Here is a 20,079-nt window from a genome sequence, read left to right on the forward strand (position 1 = left end):
GAGTGGCATAAACCGAGTAGTTACTGTCAGTAAAACAAAGCACTACAATTTTAACATCATGTATAAGATACAAGTATTACCCCAGATAGTATACAAAACTGAAAATGTATTAAATAATGCTATGACATAAGCTAACAGCTGATTAGTGTAAAGGCATAACAGCACCATGAAAGTTAAGCAAACTGAGAGGATAGTAACACAAAATCAGACAAATCTAGGAGGAGGACATGTACAAAGCAGAAACAGTGGGAAAGGCACTATAGTATAAACAAGGAAGAGAGAGCACATTACCTCGAACTAAACAGTTAAGATGATGCAAAAATCAATCACCAAGCAAAACAGTGCAGGCCATGTCACTGGGTCAGACTAGCATAAGCTAAGTAACTAAAAGCTGTCTGGAATTCATGAAAGCAACAAAACACGAATTAGACAATGGGTGAGGGGTAAACTGAGCTATTTAGTTTCAGTTAATGTAACAGTTATCCTTACAAATCTGTAAAGATGACTGGTAATGCCTCACTGCTGATGTGAAAACCCACAGTGTACACAGACTATGTACCAGTGGAGGAACGATGCTCCATATTTTAGGGTGATGAGGAAAGTCCTGCAGCAGGAAGTAAGTAAATCATGTTCCCAAGTGTTGGATGCTTGTAGAACCTAGTTTTGGATCTCAGGCTGAAGGAAATGCCATTTTGGAGGCACAGACTCCCTCTGGCAGCTGCATATACAATATGTACAACTTATCCTTCACTTTTTCAAAATTAAAGTTTAGCTGTTCACTGCTGGGCCAAAATATCTTGTAGGTCAGAATATTCCTACCTGTTTATAAACACCTGGGAGTCAATTTAGAACTGAATGGGATAAATCCTATCAACAGATACAGCACATTTGCTTACCATCATATTTGGCACCAACATGGCACTGCCCAGTACCCAGTAAGCTGAGGTCAACATTTTGGGAATGTTTTGTCAGAAAACACTTGCACACTTCAGAGCTTTCATTTATATTTCTTTCTTTTTTACTATATAATAAGTTAGGTGCCAGTTATACTAATAAAGTACAGCACATTTAATTGTGGTTAGTTTTCTCTTAACTATGTGGGCCTTTTCCTTACTAATGCATTTTTGTTAGAAGTAATGTAAACATATGGCGTTTATTTGCTGACTGAATGCATTTGTTGCCTATGTAATCTGAATGAACCCTTGGTAGAAACCAACAGAGAAGGATGAATCAGGACAGTGGGTGACGATCATAGCTATTAGTAAAAAAATAAGTTATGTACTCACCATAACTTTCCATGTCTGTTGTCCTTCATCTCACCTTCCTTCTTACTGGTTGGATTAGCCGTATACTATAGCTTGAGAGCTTCTTACTGGCTCAAGGCTAGCCCCTATCCCAGCATGCCTAGTGGTAGTTACCCAGATCTCATTTGTGATAACCCACCAGACTAAATAGGTCCAAATATTACCAAACTTGCTTGGGAAAAGAAAGGACCAGCATATGAGTGTGTCAAACATCAGCAAGATAAAGGTAGGAAAGACAAGGTCCAACAAACTGGTAAGCATAAGGGAACTCAGCCAGTGTAGCTAAACAAAAAAAGAAGAAAATTCCTCTCGATCCTCCAGGAGGGGGAAGGAAGGAGGGACGCAAGAAGGAAGGCGAGATGAAGGACAACAAACATGGAACGTTATGATGAGTACATAACTTCTTTATGTTATGTTGTCCTATCTTGCCTCCTTCTTGCTGGTTGGGACAGTGTCCCCAGCACCTAAATCCTGGGTGGCTCACTGAAAAAACCTCTTAAGGTATCATGGAACCAAAGGACGCCCTGTCCTGGGAGGCCACATCTAGTTTGTAATGAGAGATGAAGGTATGGGGGATTAGCCCATGTGGCTGCCACACAGATGGAATCTAAGGACAGTTTGGCTTGAAAGGCAATAGAAGTAGCCAAGGCCCTAGTTGAGTGTCCTTTAATTTTTCCTGGAAGTTCTTTATTCTGTAAAGCGTAAACATAGGTGATAGTGTTTTGAGAGCCACTTTGATAAGGTCACTTTAGACACTGGACAACCTTTCTTGTTGTTTGCAAAGGATATAAACAATTGGTCAGATTTTCTGAAATCCTTAGTCCTGTGTAAATAAAAATGTAACTGTCTATGAACATCCAATTGGTGGAGCTTATACTCTGCCTTGTTGCCATAATTGGGGAAGAATACAGGAAGCTTTACGGATTGATTTAAGTTATGCTCTGAACACACCTTGGGTAAAAAGGAGGGATTGGTTCTAAGAGAAACTCTGTCTTTGTGGGAAATCAAATACGGGGGATGAATAGATAAGGCCTGTAACTCTGAAACCCTCCTGGCTGAGGTAATGGCGGTTAAGAAAAATGTCTTCCAAGTTAAAAACTTTAGAGGACAAGAATCAGCTGGCTCAAAGGGAGGAAGAATGAGAGACTCTAAAACTAGATTTAAATCCTGGAGGGAAGAGGTTCTCTTATTGGAGGTCCTAAGAGGGAAGTACCTCTTAGGAAAGCTTTACATAGTCTGTGGGACATGATGTTAGATCCCATTTCTCCTACATGAAAATTAGAAATGGCAGCTAGTTGGACTTGGATAGTAACTGCCGCTGCTCCTTGTTCAAATGTTTCAGCCAGGAAATCCAGAATCTTAGAAATGGGGGCAGTAAAAGGATCAATGTTATTCTTTTTCTGCCCAGCAAGAGAACCTCTTCCATTAACTAGCATAAAGTATTCTTGTAGTGGGTTTATGGGATGAAATCAAAAGATGTCAAAGTGCCGGGGAAACATCTGGAGAGCCTGGCTAAGACCAGAAGTACAGAAACCAAGCCGTCAGCTTGAGAGTATGGATGGAAGGGTGGAGAGCACCCGACTGATGTTTCAGGAGATCCAGAACTGGGTCCAGTATCCAAGGCTCTCCTTGCAGATGAGGCCAGAGGAATGGGAACCAAATCTGTCGAGGCCAGTAAGGAGCAATGAGGATTAACTTGCAACCCAATGACTGTGCTTTCTGAAGTACCTTGGGGATCAGGGGGAATGGTGGAAAGGCATAAAGCAGTCCTGGGGTCCAATCATGAATCAGCGTGTCCCTGGGTGACTGTCCCAGTGGTGGGACTAGGGCAAAGTAGCTGCTGCATTTGTTGTTGAGGGGAGTGATGAACCCAAGACCTTGAGGACAAATTTTGCCTGGATTCTCTTGTTTGCCAAGAGGATTGAAACTTGACAACGAATGGTTAAAACTCTTTCGTGAGGCAGTTTTGCTTTCAAGGCTCTTGTGTCTAAATCTGTGTATATAAATTAAATATACTGACAAGGCAACAAGGCACACTTTTCGTAGTTTATGGTGATGCCTAGTTGTGTACAGGTGTGAATAGTGGAGTCCCGTGCCTCAATGAGTTGATGCTTGGTGGTGGCAGTGAGGAGCCAGTCATCTAGATATGGAAACACCCAGAATCATAGATGCCTCAGGTGAGCCATGACTACTGCCATACATTTGGTGAACACCCTGGGGGCTTTGGTGAGACCAAAGGGCAGAGCTCTGAACTGGTAATGACTGGCTCCCAGCTGGAAGTGCAAGTACCTCCTGGATTGTCTGTCCATTTTTATATAGTAGTACGCATCCTGGAGATCAACAGAGCACATCCAGTTGTCCTGACCCAGAAAGGGAAGAATGGACTGTAGTGTTACCATCTAGAACTTCATTTTTTTGACTGATTTGTTGAGTTTGCTGAGATCCAAAATGGGTCACCAATCCCCTTTCTTTTTTGGAACTAAAAAGAACCTTGAGTTAAGTGCCGGATTCAATTTGGTCTGCGGGGACTTCTTGGATGGCTCTTTTTTCTAGCAACCTTTGAACTTCTAGGTTTGCTTGATCCCAAAGACTGAGTAGAATGTCTGGAATTGAGTTTTGATTTGTTGGAGGGGTGGTTGGGAGAAGGGAATTTTGTAACCCCTGGATATTATCGACAGTACCCAGGTATCTTTCATAATTGTTTGCCAGGCTTTGGGGTACTGGGATAATCTGCCCCCGACTGTCTCCAGAGGCGGACAGTCGGACCTCCTTTCAGGAGCACTGGAAAGGCCTGCCAAAGAAGGCATCTCTGTCAGTCTGATTCTGCGGCCCCTCCCCAGCACGGGGTTGGCGTCTCCCATTGTTCTGTCCCCCTCTACCCCATGGGGGAACTGTCTTTATGCATGTCAGGCAAAACTCCCTGGGATTTTCTGAACCACATCTTCCCACTCTTCTGACCCTTGGGGTAAGGTCTAGAGGGGGCAGAAAAACGTACTCCCATGGCAGAGAGAGTTTTGCCATCTCGTTCACACCTGGTAAGCATCTCTTTTACCTGAGGCCTGAACAGAGACGAGCTGTCAAAGGGGGTGTTGCTAAAGGAGGACTTGAAGGGCTCCGCAAATTGACAAAGGCACATCCTGGAGTGCCTGTGCAAAGCAACTCCTGTGCCTGCTGCCCTACTCACTCCATCTGCTGCATAGGAGATCAGCCGCATGGAGGAGTTAACTATAGATGTCAAGGTCACAAGCTGTGAAGCCGCCTTGCTCGTAGTTCCTTCAGCTGTAGGATCCTGTAGGGTATTTCCTAGTTTTTTCAGGAGATCCCTTTGAAGGCATGTAAAGTGAGACAAATAATTCAGCGACCTGAGAGTAAAGGCCGCTGAAGCAAACATATGCTTCCTATACCTGTCCATTATACGAGACTCTTTGTTTGGTGGATGGACAGAAGAAGAAATCTCCACTAACTCTTTCTTGGTGGCTGCCTCCACCACCATGGCATCAACAGGCACACCCTTTGATAGAAAAGACCTATCTTCTGAAGCAGTTATGAATTTATTGGGCCTCCTCGGAACTGATTCCATAGTCTCTGGGGAGCTGCAGGCCTGTTGACTCACCAAAGCCAGTAGACGGTCAAAAGGAGGGGATATCCAAGAGGTGGAGGGTTGGAAAAAAATGCATCCAGGTACACAGACTCATCCTCAGAAGGGGCAAGGGATTTCAAGCCACCCCTCTGTCTAAGGATTTCCAGGATTTCTGAGAAAGGGACATCCTTAGAGGGGGACCGTGGGGACCCTTCTGAGTCCTCCAAGTCTGTGTCCGAAGTGAGGGACTCAGGGGAGATCACATGCTTCCGCTTGCATTTTCTCTTCCAGGGGAAACTTCCTCTGAGGGATGCTCAGGGGAGGTTTTGGAAGAGGTGGGGTCACCCAATGGGTCGTCCTGGAGCATGGATTCCCTACGCTTGGGGTTAGGCAGATCGGAGGCAGACTCAGGCACCAAAAAAGTAGGAGCCAATGGAGCTGAGGGTGGTGCAATTTCAGAGGACAGCATGCTCCTCATCACCTCGAAGGCACTAAGGTCCCAGCCCGAAAGAGTCCCCAGTTCCAAGGAGGCCGATGGCTCTGAGGCCAATGTAGGAGCCAAAGCTCACCTGCGCCAAAGCCCCGAGAGGGAGACCAGAGTCGGACAAGGGTCCGATGCCACTCGCCCCCTCGGAGCTGATGAGAGAGCATCGGCCCCCAGATCCTTCGATAGGCTGATATAACGAAGAGATGGAATGGTGGTCAGAACTGAAAGACCAGTGGTGGTCATCAGAGCTGGCGGTTCTACCACAATGACTTCCATGCACTCCGACTTCGATCTCAAAGGAGTCAGAGGTGGAATCGATAATGGTGTGGGCTGAGGTGTTGGTGCCAACTCCTTGTGGGCTGGGATCGATAATAATTTAGCTAATGCCTGTGTCTTGAGAAGCCTCTCCACCACCCTCTCCACATCATGATCTGAAAGCCTGGATGATCAAGAGGAATGAGAGGAAGACGAATGACTGCCTGCCACAGACTGCAACAGTAGGGACTGTGGAACAGACCTCACCAGCTCCAGAGAGGGAGACCTGGTTCTCTTGAGAGTCCTGACTGGCTCCGAAACCACTGATGGAGCCGCTGGAGAAAGAGGTTTGTCAGAACCAATGCTCAGATCCGACAAACTCACGTTTATCCTTAGACCTTGATGGCTCTGAGATAGGAGCCGATGAAGATGATGGCTTAGGGGACGTATCCTGTTTCTTTGCTGGCTGAGAACCCTCAATAGCCACATCAAAAGGGCTCTTAAGTAAGCCTCATAAAATCAACGTATTCTTTCTCTCCTGCAGGACCTGAGAACTAAAGGCATGACATATAGAACACGAGTCCTGTAGGTGTACAGCCCCTAAGCAACAGACACAGCTCGTGTGCCTGTCCGTAAGGGACATCTTCTGGCAGCACGAGTCACACTTCTTAAAACCCGAATGTTTTGACTCCTTAGGTTCCTTAGACATACTAGGAGGTAATTACAACTATTACCAAAGATAAAACACCAACAACAGTAACAGGAGCAGCTAAAGAACTTTAAACTCGAAAAAGGAGGGAAGGGAAAGAGCCTCTAAGTTAAATGGTGATTCCCCCAACCCAGGAGAGCCTCTAAATTAAACGGCTGCTCCTATAAGAAGGAGAAAAGGGAAAAGAAAGGAAAAAAGGCCTTAAATGAAGATGGGGCTAAGAGAAAAAGAACAGAGAACCCTCTAAGTCAAATGGGTTCCAGGAAAGGGTTTGGCCTGAGGGAAAAGTACAACGGCCACAACAACAACAAAAAGGCAGCAGAGGAAAGGTTACAAAGGTGCTAGCCTAAGGTGAACACACTCTAAAGACTATTTCTAATAGAAAATACCTATTTAAATTCAAAAAGCTTTGTCAAAAGCCAAAAAAGAAGAAAATACTTAGCCTGAACCAGTGCACACAATCTCAATACTGCAAGTGGCAAACGAGATCTGTGTAACTACCGCTAGGCATGTTGGGATAGGGGCTAGCCTCGAGCCAGTAAGAAGTTCTTGAGATATAGTATACGGCTGAGTCAGAGCCGAGGATTGGCTCCGAACCCAACCAGCAAGAAGGAGAAGGAGGAGAGATAGGACAACATAACATTAATGGTCTTTAACTTTTCACGGTTAGGGGTCGCCACAGCGGAACTCCGGCCTGCTAATGATTGGCAGTGGACTTTTACGGTGCCGAGTTGCCAGCCTGACGCTCAACCTTCAAAGAAGGCACACCCATTCATGCACGCACCTACCTGCATGTCTTTCAAATGTTACTCGACTGCGGCGTGGACATGCAGACTCCACACAGAAGGCGCTCCAGCCGAGAATCAAATGGGAGAACCTCTTGCTGTGAGGTGACAACTCTAACCGCTGCACCACCGTGGCCTCCATAGAAACAGCTATTAGTAGTTTACAAAATCAAGACACTGAGAAGTTTAATGATACACACTACAGGTATAGGTGGTATATGACAGAGATGTAAATAAAGAAGAAACATAAGGTAAAGACAGCTAATATTTATGTGACAACAGTCTTAGAAAAGGTAAAAATAACCTATGTATCCAATGCCCCATTGAGTTTTGGAACATTAAAAGAAAGCTTGGCAGCACACGCATACTCTTCAGGCTAGTTCTAAACAGTAGAAGTAGTTTCATCTTTTTGAGGCAAACTTTCTGAAAGGCAGTAATGTCAGGTTAATAAATGTGTATACTGCCTTGCATAGACCTGCCCTGCATAGGTCTGGAATAAAGATACCAATGTTTACTGAAAAAGAGGGAAAAGTTCTGGCTGTAGGGCTGGCCTCAGGCAAACGTGATTCTTTTAGATGCCAACTTTCCTGCCCTGTTTCACCACAAAACAACCTCATTGCATGTTTTAACTCTTTACTCCCACTCTACTGGGATTGTGATTTTATATAGGAAGCATAGAACAGATACAGCAAAAGGGGATAAAGGACATTAATAAAAATATATATTGGTCTGATTCCTTACTGAAGTAAATTTTAAAATAAAAAAGAATTGCAAATGAATGTACACATAATGCTGATTACTGTTTTTTTTACTTATTAATAAACTAATATGGATCCCAGAAAAGGTTATAATTGTATCTCAGTATCACTTGTTTGAGTCTCTGAATAATAAAATAATTAAGAAAAATAACTTAGTAATCAGCATCAAAACTACTGAAAAGTGTCTCAATGTAAATGACTGCTATGCTAGATTTGTAGAATAAACAGCAGTCTGGATAATGTTCTTTTTCCCAAACAGAAAAATAACAGAACTACAAATCTGATGGAATCAGAAGGATTTAGTAGCTTCTCATCAACTTGTTTAGATATGCTTACTCTTTGTTTTGAAGCATTATTTATGATAATTCTCATACACTATAACCTAAACAGTCCAACAAAGTATATAAAGAAATGCAAAACTAGACACAACATAAACAGCCCAACATGCCAAGCACAATTGTTGTTATTTGTCTTTCAGCTTTTCCGGGTTAGGGGTTGCCACAGGCAAACTCCGGTCCGATAATAATTGGCAGTAGGTTTTTACGGTGCCGAGTTGCCAGCTCGACGCCCAACCTTCAACAAAGGCACGCCCATTCACGCATGTCTTTCGGAACGCCACTCGACCGGGAGTGACTTCTCCCAGTTATACAGCTGGCTGACAACAAACCTCCTTAGAGCACTGAATAAACAGGCACACTGCTATACAGTAAGTACCAAAATTTAGAAAAATGTAAGTGTTTTATCTTAGTAACACCTGAGCAATTGTTCAGGTAATGCAATATAAGCATTTAGGGTTTTCCTGGACCCAACTTGCCCTTTAAAACCCACATTGACAAGATAGTAGACAGGATGGGCAGGCAGTTAAAAGACTGTTACTCATCAACCTGCCACATTACCCCTCATACTCAGCATACACGTACAATCAGGTATTCATTTCCATCTGGAATATGCACTCCCCATTACTACTTTAAATTCTTCTAACAGTCACAAAGTCAAAACCATTATAAAATTCTTCTGTCCCCCAGAGACGAGGACCACTGCACCTCACTCTCAAAAGCAAATTACTTCTTGATCTACCTTGCTATTTTCTACATTCACCTTTATTCTATGAAAAAAATACTGCCCACCTTGAAAAATAAACTAATAATAAAGACTCTCTATACAACCTCAGTACACAGGAAGGCAAAAGCCTTACTTTTCAAAGACTTCAAGTCATCCTTGATACTGGTGAAAGGAGTTTTGAGCAACAGTGGAATGGATGGTGTTTGAATCCTACCAATGCCACTAAATATGTGATGAACTGTCGACATGGATGGGATTTGAATTCCACCAATGCTACCTAAATTGTCACAACTCTATGAATAGATGGGGTTAAATTCCACCAATGCCACTTAAATGTGACAGGTTGATGGCAACATTGCCACTAACTGGAAGAAAAGGTCCTAGCTGGTAACAGAGGGATGGTCTCTTTAGTCACACCACATGAGAGCAGCAGGTTAAAATATAACCAAATGCATGCAAGTCTAGTGCAATAAACAATTCATAAAATGTAATCTGACCCCATAAACATAAATGGAATATGCTCTGCTTTCCTGGGTATCAGCTTCCCATATCTACCCACAAATTAGACTTGACGTAGACCACTTAGTGAGCTGAATCTTTGGCCTATCACCCCCGGGCCCCTTTTCTTACACTGTCTGTGAACCACAGTGTCTTCCATTGCCCCTTGCCAATGGCAAATAACTTTCATGCAAGTTAGTATTTTCACAAACATATACACATAATTTCTTGGTAAGGATGGCAGAATACTTCAATTCCCCACAGCTTTCTTCCTGGCAGGGAAGTACTGCCATCACCGTGAAATGACCAAGGACCTCCAGTTACTTTCTGCTCTTAATTAATTAAGCCCAATATCAAATAATACACATTAATAATTTCACTGATAGTTGACAAAATGATCCTACTAAGTGGAGATGGAAACCACAGCTTGCTAACCTACAGTTGTAAATAATAACTCTCTGCTGGGATAATAAATAGCAATACTACATATATAATAATAAGACCAGTCACAAGAGCTTAACAGTGTGTAAATAAAATTTACTTAAACAATGAGGCAAGCAGTGGACTTACAGATTTAATACACAGAGGTATAAGAAAGAACACAAGACGTACCAAAATAACAGTTTGTTATATAGACAGGAAAATTTAAACCAACACTCCATCCTATGATAGCAACATTATCCACATACCTCTAGCTTAAACAATGCTGAAACCTTACTGCTCTAAGTTACTGGAAATTTTACAGGGAAGTGATCACCTTGGTATCTTCCAAGCAAAGGGGAGACACAAAACCCATTTCATACATTAATACATTCTCATTCTTGTTCTGCAGTTCTGATCCCTAGAGGTCACTGCATTATTTTCCTTAGCAGCAATATACATTTCTAGTTACAGTACTTCAAACTACATAAGAAAAACAAGTCATTTCACTTTAAACATCCCTTACATGCAATAGAGTAGTTCCACAGGAAAAAGACTAATTAAATCTGCCCTTTCCTACATCCAGAAATTTAGAAGCTACCAGTGCATAAGATCTTACATCCATCTCTTAACAATGTGCATCTTAAAGTATGATTTCTTTCAACAGTTCTAGTCAGCTTCAGCTACTTTTTTGTTGTAGTCTTTACTTAGATTTTATGAACTGTTGACATAAGAGATACAACAGTTCATATCTTACATTTCAAAGAGTTGGTTCATGCTTTATCTCCTTTTACATTTACAAGAGAAATGTCACAAGATTACATACATTTTGCAGACCAAATGTGTTACTCATAGGACAGAACATACAGTATGACAGTGTCAGTCAGCTGGAACAACCTTACACAGACCTTTAGAAAAGTAACAGCCTACTCTAAATTCAGGCAAAAGCTTATGATATACCTGAAAAGGATCTACAGTTGCACTCCTTTAACAGGCAAGGGATAGCCCCTCTTTCTTTATTGTAAAGTTAGCAGTCTGTACCTCGTTGCAGTAAACATTACCAAAATAATCCTTAACATTCAACTGTAGGTGGCAGTATTGTACATTTGTAAATATATTTCAATGTTTTTTTTTGCTTTTCATTTTCCCTAAAAGCAGAGCCGGCCTTAGGCATAGTCCAACTAGGCGGCCGCCTAGGGCGCCGCTCTAGCAGGGGCACTTTTTCGGTGTTTATTTGGTGTAGGTAAATCAGGATGGGGGCACCAGCTGGTATGGTGGGGAGCACCATGAAGCCCTTTTGCTTAGGGCACCAGTTGACCTAAGGCCTCTGCAGCCTAAAAGGTGCTATTAAACTTATTACATTTTTAAGTCTCTTGAAGTACATGTCTCAAGATTCAGCTGTTTGTTAAGGACTTCCTAAGATTTTTTTTTCAGAACTCTTCAGCTCACTATATATTATGTGTGATAATTATATAACTTGGTATTATACAATGACTGGCCATTAGCATTCAAAAACGAGCATGCTGATTGTCCAGCCCAACCAGTGTGCCCTTTGTAAATCCGAGAATATACCAACAGGAAAAGGTCCGGTCTCGTATTTTTTTTTTTTTTAAATACAAAATGAAAACGGAAGACATTTTACGTTTGGGAGAGGGCACAGACAGAAATAAAAGGATAATCAAGTATGTTCTACAAAACTTAAAAAACTTACCTGATTATCCATTTATTTTGTCTGTCCCGACTCTCCCTAACATAAAAAGTCTCCCAGGTTTTTCGTCTTCTTTTTTTTTTTTTTTTTTATTAATGATTATAACAAAGAAGAAGCAGCAATGGAGATCTTCCTTTCTTCATTGCTACCTCTTCAAAGCCCTGATGTACTGCGTAAGCGTTGGAGCACAAGTCCCACATGCATGTGCAGTACATCAAAACAAGGCAGCAGTATACCACCAACCGCGGAAGAACAGTAATGCGCCATTATACAAAGACTTTATTTAAGAAAAGTAAGTATTTTTTTTCTTAATTAATGTCATTGTATAATAGCAATAACCGACTCCGTGGTTGTGGTGTATTGAAATTTACCCACAGATAGCTTTATTTAATCACTCGCGCTTTGCCCTCGTGATTAAACCACACCAACCATGGGTAAATCTTCAATATACCACAGCCACAGAGTCGGTTATTGCTATAATAGTCTCAATGGGTCTACATTACAGACACATATAGAGCAAACGCACTAAAGCGCAAACACTCAGAACAGCGGTTTCTTTCCCTGGGAAAGAAATCACTTGGCCTTCACCATGTGTTTGCCCCTTTCCCCACTGTAGTGTGATCTCGGAGTTGGTATATTTAGTTGGGGGGGTGGGGGGCACAGCCCCCCACATTGTAATGTTTGAAAGTGTGTGTGTTTATGTGTTAGTACTACCGATTTCTTTCCCAGGGAAAGAAATTGCTGTTCTGAGCATTCACACTTTAGTGCGTTCGCTCTCTATGTGTCGGTGAAGAGGCGTTCGATTAAATGCCTCATCGCTGTTGTAATATAGACCCGTCTCAACTCCTATATATTACTGAACTGTCACTGTGCCCACATTTTTCTGAAAAGGGTACAAGGACCAAGTTAACAAAACATATGAATAAAACTAAAATACTGTTGCCATCAAAAAACAATGTTTACTAAATTTTCAAAGATATTTTGAAGAACCATGATGTTGGAAGTTGTTAGACAGTAAAAGGAGAAAAGGGCTTTTACTTGGTGAAGTCCTGGAGGCAAAAATGATGGCACTTAATAACAAGACTCCATGAAAAAAAACGGGTCTATATTACGACACCGAGGAAACTAAACATCGAATGGCTTAAAGGCAGAAAATGCCGGACCTCAAAGTCGCTGTTGTGGGAGGCAGCACCCCCCACACCCCCAATAATTATATATACCAACTCTGAGATCACACTACAGTGAGGAAAGAACAAATATTCTGATCTTCACTGTACTGCGATCTCACAAAAAGCACATCGCTGAATGGCATTTCTGACATTAAAGTCGTTTGATGTTCAGCCTCTTTGATTTCATAATAGGAATCCGAAAAACACATCAAATGTGACTGATGAAGTCTTCAAGTTAAACAGCACCTTAAAACAATGGGGGCCGACTTTGCAGATGTTTGTACAGTCACTTGTCATCTCTGAAGTGTAACACTGAATTTTGCATGCTCACAGTAATAGTTTTTACCTGTAAACTGTAGCTCATGCCTTTGGAGTTTATTCCTTTTTTTGCTTATGAGCACAACAATCCTGGCTTATGCCTACAGACAATGATTTTGATCTTTTTCAATGCGCTTGGAACTTCTTGCTTGCCTGATGAAGTTTTGTAGCTCATCATGTCCACTCATACTGTGTATGTTATGATTTTGGTTTAGTTTATACATGTGCTACTTTCACTCAGTATGTCTGAAAGTGTTGCTTAATTTCATGTGCTGTTTTGTCTGACTATGTGATTATGTCATAGTTACTGATATTCACTGTTACTACTAGAAAGACAGTGGGGGGATTATACCCCACCCATTTTTATGATGCTTGCTTAAAGTAAGAGGACCATAAATGCAATTCTCAGAAGAGTGACATTTTAAATAATGTTGGAGGAATGCAAACTAATATGGAAATATGATATATTGGACTGTAACCCCAGTTTGAGAAAAAGTGATCTTGAAATGCTGGAACATACTGTTTCAATTATCACATCATGCCAATCACCATGGGACCCACTTGAGCAGTAATGGTGTAGATGTTCCCTGCTTGTCATAGCTGTTTGACAATAAAGAGTACAGCTGACTTTGCTTGACTCAGCCATGTACTGTCCATATCTTGACCGACCCAGCCACCCACAGTACCTAGACTGTGTTCTGTTGGTGGTACAAAATGCTACTCCTTTAGTGATACTCTGTACACTTTATTTTTTTTTTGTTCCTAAATTATAAAAATGCATCACAGTTAATTATGAATTATTCCTCCACCTTAAAATATGCTTTTCTGCATAATGATTGTTGACATGCTGGTGTCCTGATATATTACTTTTGCTGTTTTATTGTAGTATACATACCAAATGCTAGTCTTCACTCCTTCCCCTGTTCTTCACTTGTAGGATATAGCAAATACAACAATGGATACAAGTGGAATGACCAGGGAGCCAGACACGGGTTGTGCCAGACTGTTTATTAAGGCTTGGACTACAGTTCTCTGTGCTAGACCAACACATCAGTTAAGATTGGTTTCCCATTATACAACTGATCCCCTACCCCCATTTTCTTTTTGAACATATACAATATAATATCTCGACATTACAGTATTTACTTCTGATTTTTTTTCATTCAACCCATACTTTAAACTGCATTTGTTTAAAGTTCTGTATGTTCCCAGTGGGGTTCAGAAGCAGCCTCAGAGGGCTTACTTATTCTCAGAAGTAGATGGGGATACCTCATCTGTTTCTTTAGATGACTGCTTTTCCTGGAATAACAGTCCTGTTAAAACAGTCTCTTGTTTCCAGCATTTTACATAACTAACACACATATAATATCTACAGGAACTACACCTCTACCTTCAGGAACATCTGAAGTTCACCTGAATAGGACAGGAGGGGCAGCTTCATTATAATTTCGCCATTCTAACACCAAGATGTATTTGTCTTAGTTAAATTTGGTCAAGCAGCTGGTAAGGAGTAAGGCTATGAACTGTTAACAAGCTATTTCCTGTAGTCCTGGGGTTGATTCCCTCAGTCTCCATTTGCCTACTGTGTGACTCTGAATTAGTTATTTAACTAGACAGTGGTCCTGGGATAAGTTTGCAAAATGTCTGTGTGGATGAGTGCCCTATCCCAGTTAACAGATAAAAAAAATAATTACACCTGGATACTAAAGATTTCACATCCCTGCATATATTTGAAAGCCCTAGTGGGGCTATTACAGGAGTAAATGGTATTTGGGTGAAATCAGCTTATCACTATCCGCCGGTTTACCCAGACATTGAACTGTCCCTGTTGACTCTCTTCTTGCAGTTAGCACAGAGGATTAAGGCACTTAACTGTTAATTAGCTGCTTCAAGGGTACAGAGTTTAATTCCTTCCACCTTCATCTGTCTACTGTGTGATTCTGAGCAAGTCAGTTAACCAGACAGTACAACAGGGTCACAAATAAAAAGAGTCACTTTGTTCAATGGCTTTACCTGTTTAACACACAGATAAAAATAAATGATATGCAGTGTCAAAAAGTTTCACACAAGGAACATGCTTAAACCATTATGATTCCAAAACCCAGTGTATGCAAACTACAAGTCTACAGACATTCTGAATACAGAATTGTACGCACATTAGAATGGAGTGATGAAAACTGGAGACTCTGCTAAATATATGTTGAACAAACTTGTTTTATACAGGGGAAGCACATTAGGGATAACACGTGGCCTGTAGTCTGTGTCATACAGTCGGCTTCTGCCTACTATCACAAGGTGATCATACGGAGTAATGATGTAGTAAAATGTTTGATTGTGTCCTGGGCCAATTTGTCTTTTATGCTAAACTGTTACTTAGCTGCTTCCTGTAGTCAAGGGTATAGGGTTTAATTCCTTCCACTTCCATTTGTCTGCTGTGTGATTCAGAGCAAGTCAGTTAATGTTCAACGGGTTTACCTGGTTAACACACAGACAAAAATAAATAATATGCACAGTGTCAAAAAGTTTCACACAAAGAACAGGCTTAAACCATTATGATTCCAAAACAGGATTAAAACTCAGTATATGCAAACTACAAGCCTACAGACGTTTTGTATATAAAATGTAAGCTTTGTATGCGCATTAGAATGGAGAGATGAAAATTGGTGACTCACCGCTAAATATAAGTTGAACAAACTGGTTTTATACAGGAGAAGCACATTAGGGGTAACATAAGGCCTGTAGTTTGAGCCATATAGTCTGCTTCTGCCTACCATCACAAGGTGATCATATGGGGTAACGATGCGGTAGAAATGCCTGATTGTGTCTTGGGCCAATTTGCTTTTTATATTATTTCTCTTTGGCCTTCCAGAGACAATGATCAAGGAAACTGAATCACTACGTATAGACTCTGGTAGTTCCTCAAAACTAGGATTGTGCATTTCTGAGAGAGTAACACTCGGGCATGATGTCAAACAGGGATTACTCATTCTCATCTGTGATATGATTTGGCAAGTGAACTGATGACCATTATACTATGAAACTGATTTGAAAATTTAGACGTGGGGTAGAAGTACATAAAGTTAACAGGTCTATATTAGATTATCGAAACGGCAGAATTTCGAATGATCTAATATCGAACCCAGTATCGCAAATGCTGAAAACAGCGAAGCTGCACAAAACTGAATTCTTTTCTAGGGAAAGAATTCGGTTGGCCGTTGTTGTGGCTTCCCTGTTTTCAGCGATGCGGGTTGGGTTAAGGTAAGTGTGTGATTGTGCAGACATTCGGGTTAGGGCACGGGTTGGGTGAGTTAGGGTTAGGGCGCGGGTCAGGTAAGTGTGCGATTGTGACAGAATTTGGGGTTAGGGTCAGATTAAGTGGGTTAGGGTTAGGGTGAGGTGAGTGTGCGATAGTGAGAATTTGGGGTTAGGGGCAGGTCAAGTGAGTTAGGCTTAGGGCGTAGGTGAGGTGAGTGTGCGATAGTGAGAATTTGGGGTTAGGGACGGGTTAAGTGAGTTAGGGTTAGGGCGCGGGTGAGGTGAGTGTGCGATAGTGGCAGACCTTAGGGTTAGGGTCTGAGTTAAGGTAAGTGGATAGATAGTAGTGTATGTGCAGTGTAGTGTAGGGTTAGATGTAACTTTTTAATGTATGTATGTGGATTGCTGCTTTTTAGTGTGCTTGTGGTGTGTGTGTTTTTCGGAACAGCAAATTTTTCCCTGGGAAAAAATTCGCTTTTTTGAGGTTTCGATATTGTTAGGGTTTGGGTTTTGCAGTTCGACGTTACGGCATTCGATAATTAGCTGTTTCGATGATCTGATATAGACCCAAGTTAAAGTGTAATGAATATATGTTAATGACTTAAGTCTCATCATTATGAAGCCTAAGGGTTGCCCTCGTTTGACCAAGAAGGTGCTTAATAATTATTTTTTTCTGAATACCATACTGCAAGGTTAGCTGAGGGAAACTGCAAGTACTCTGTATATGATTTAGCAAAGTGGCTTCTCTGCTACCAGATCTTGACCTCCAGTGGTCAGATAAACAGATAAAAAAATTATTGGTAGATAAACTAATACAAATAACTGCTACTTTGCTAGCTTTAGTGGTAGAACAAGTTAAAAAATTATATACTAACCAGATTTCTTCTCTTGTCTAAAAAGATATACAAGTTACACTATAGCATACGAGTTTCACTATTTCTTAGCCTTCCCCATATCTAAAGCTATACTTAACTGAATCAACGCTGACACAGACAATCATGTTTCTTTTAGTGTTTTTTAAATGCCTTAGTAGGTTGTATATTACCTGTCTGAATAACTGACAGGCATTTATCCAGTTTGCTGAAATGAAAGGATGTATTTTGGCTGCACACAGTACAGTAGTAGTATTTTGTTTTGCTGCAACAAAAATTTTAATATCTCCTGGAAGTCACTAGAAGTATCCTGGTTACTTTCCTTTAGCTTCAATCAGACCAGTCGGGGAAGTATAGCTAGATGAAAGAATCCTTCATACTGTGTCTGGCTAAGACAAATATTTCTGCAATTTTCTGAATTGGGTTCAAATAATTTATGACACATTCTTGGCACTCTTCCCCCTTACAAAAATAATCTCTGTTACTTATACAAAATATGGGCTGGTGTAGGGATATAACCCTACTGATAGGTAATATCAGACTAGTGTGTAAAGGGAGAGATGATGAATAAGGAAGGAAAGTCATTCACCTTTAAAAAGTCCCAGGATGCTAGCTGACAGCCCCTCTTATGCTAACTTAAAAATTATTTTGCTGTGGATCTTCACTCTGTAAGGGATAATTATACACCATACCTTGGAGGGTCCTCACCAGTGGTGGTGATCTGGAGGCATCTGAAGGTCAAGCAGAAATTCATAATTACTTGGCTATGTGTGTGATGGATCTCTATATAAAATTAGGCCTAATAGTATCATCCCTTCTCTTTCTAGAGATAGCTGGAGAAGTATACCCAAAAGAAACTTATTGAATTCAACTGTGATATTTTACTGATACAACACTGGTATACTCCATATCTTCTCCTGCCAAGAAAAAAAAACTCTTGGTTTGCTTAAGTTTTTACATTATTCCTTTTTAAACCCAGAGCAAATGAGTAATGTTGTTGTTGTTTGTCTTTCGACTTTTCCCGGTTAGGGGACGCCACAGCGGAACTCTGGTCCGATAATGACTGGCAGTTGGTTTTTATGGTGTCGAGTTGCCAGCCCGATGCCCAACCTTCAACAAAGGCATGCCCATTCAACACATGTCTTTCAAACGCCCACTCAGCTGTGGGGAGGACATGCAGACTCCACACAGAAGGCACTCCCAACCCAAGCCGAGAATTGAACGGGAGAACCTCTTGCTGTGAGGCAACAACGCTACTGCTGCACCACCGCAGATCAAGCAAATACATTTCCTAATTCCTCTAATAGATATTGGTCATACTCAAACTCTACTCCTGGCTCCTGGGATCATATTTTTCCTGATGGTAATCAGATAAGTTTCAAGAGGCCTGCAGGACAATGTAGGACTCTTAATATTATTTTTGACTACTCCCCCATACCAAATAAAATCTGTTTTTCATAGAGATCACTATTTTGGTTACCACTGACTCTTGCTAGGAAATGAGTAACTAAATTTTGGAAATGTAAAACCTCCAAGAGTAAGGAACTGGTGTTTTCTACAGCTCAAACTTTATAAAAGAGAGACAGCTGGTTACGCCCACATGGCAACATGAAGTAATCGACTATGCGGTGGCTCAGAATGGCATCATATGTTGAGCCTACAGAAACCAGTTTTTGAATCACTTCAGAATGAAGGTGTGTCTGTTTTATAACAAGGAGATTTTTTGCTTGTTTAAGTGTATTAGAAAAGAGATGCATCTTTCTACTACAAGTTTAAATTATTATTTGCCAGATTACTGCTAGTAATCCCTATATAATCGTGGATGGTGGTGGGTTTTGCAACTTGACTTGTTTCTTCAGACATACATAATTTCAGTATCTCTATGAAGATATTTTATTTAAAAAAAGGAGTAGAAAATCTTACCCAGTGCTCGGAGTTCAAGAGTCATGTCCAAGTATCCATGTTCAGCACTGTAATACATAGCCTCCTGGAGAGCCTTCATCCGTGTTCTGCACATCTTCATCTGTCCGTCATTGAGGTGACCACTTTGGGATGTGTCATTTTCTACACCCTCTGCTAAGATCTCCTCCAGGGAGAGAACTTCCTCTTTTAGCTGCTGGGGCTGTGTTAACAACTTGCGCAGAACATTTCTAAAAAAAAGATGACAAAAGTAGGAGCAAATGTTAGTCTTCCTTTAAGATCAATGTTCAGGGCATGCATGTGTCAAGGTAAAAAAAAAAAGTTTTATAAGCAATACCATTTCTTTTCCCTGTACTACTACCAGTGTCTGAGCATTTCAGAAGACATGATGGATCATTGTACTGCATGTCTCATTTGTACACTATCAATTTATGGAGTGAAAACAACTATGGATTTACTTTTGCAAATAGTTGTAAAAATGTCATTAGCCTTCTGAAAGATAACTCCACTCTAGTTAATTACTGTCACACATATTTACAAAGATATAACGAGACATTTAGCCATAATATGTTGCTATAGATGATAGTATTTTTCCCAGTTCCTGCTGTATAAACATTGCTTTCTGCAACTATGATTTTTTTTGCCTTTTTAGTCATCTGCAACTACAACTACATATCAACATTTTGAATTAAATGTAATTATTATTCACATTGTTTGCTGTGCATAGCCAACACTTAAAAGCAACATCTCTGTCTAAGCTTACCAGGTGTGACAAGTTAGTAAAATAATGTTAACTAAACCAACTAGATCTTGAACCTACCCTATCCCATTACAAAAAAAATAAATAAATAACAGAAAGCTGCTTTCATGAAGGCAGTCATAAGTGCATTAGAAGTAATAAAAGGTAGGAGCAAGCAGGCTGCATAAGTTGGGATCAATGGTTTTTTTTTTCTGTTTAACCTGCATAAACTCGGGGGGG

At 40.9% G+C, this 20,079-nt stretch overlaps 1 protein-coding gene across 1 annotated transcript in view; it reads right to left on the bottom strand.

Moving 5' to 3' along the window:
• ABTB2 (ankyrin repeat and BTB domain containing 2) overlaps nucleotides 1-20,079 on the bottom strand; it is a 1,083,316-nt gene that overhangs the window by 141,463 nt on the left and 921,774 nt on the right. Inside the window, exon 10 of the mRNA XM_044082847.1 lies at nucleotides 19,104-19,330. Within this exon, the coding sequence (XP_043938782.1) occupies nucleotides 19,104-19,330 (227 nt within the window). The remainder of the gene's footprint in view (nucleotides 1-19,103; nucleotides 19,331-20,079) is intronic.

This window comes from Protopterus annectens, chromosome 9.part0 (assembly GCF_019279795.1).
Source record: "Protopterus annectens isolate FY-2018-M chromosome 9.part0, PAN1.0, whole genome shotgun sequence".
In the NCBI taxonomy this organism is placed as follows: domain Eukaryota; kingdom Metazoa; phylum Chordata; order Ceratodontiformes; family Protopteridae; genus Protopterus; species Protopterus annectens.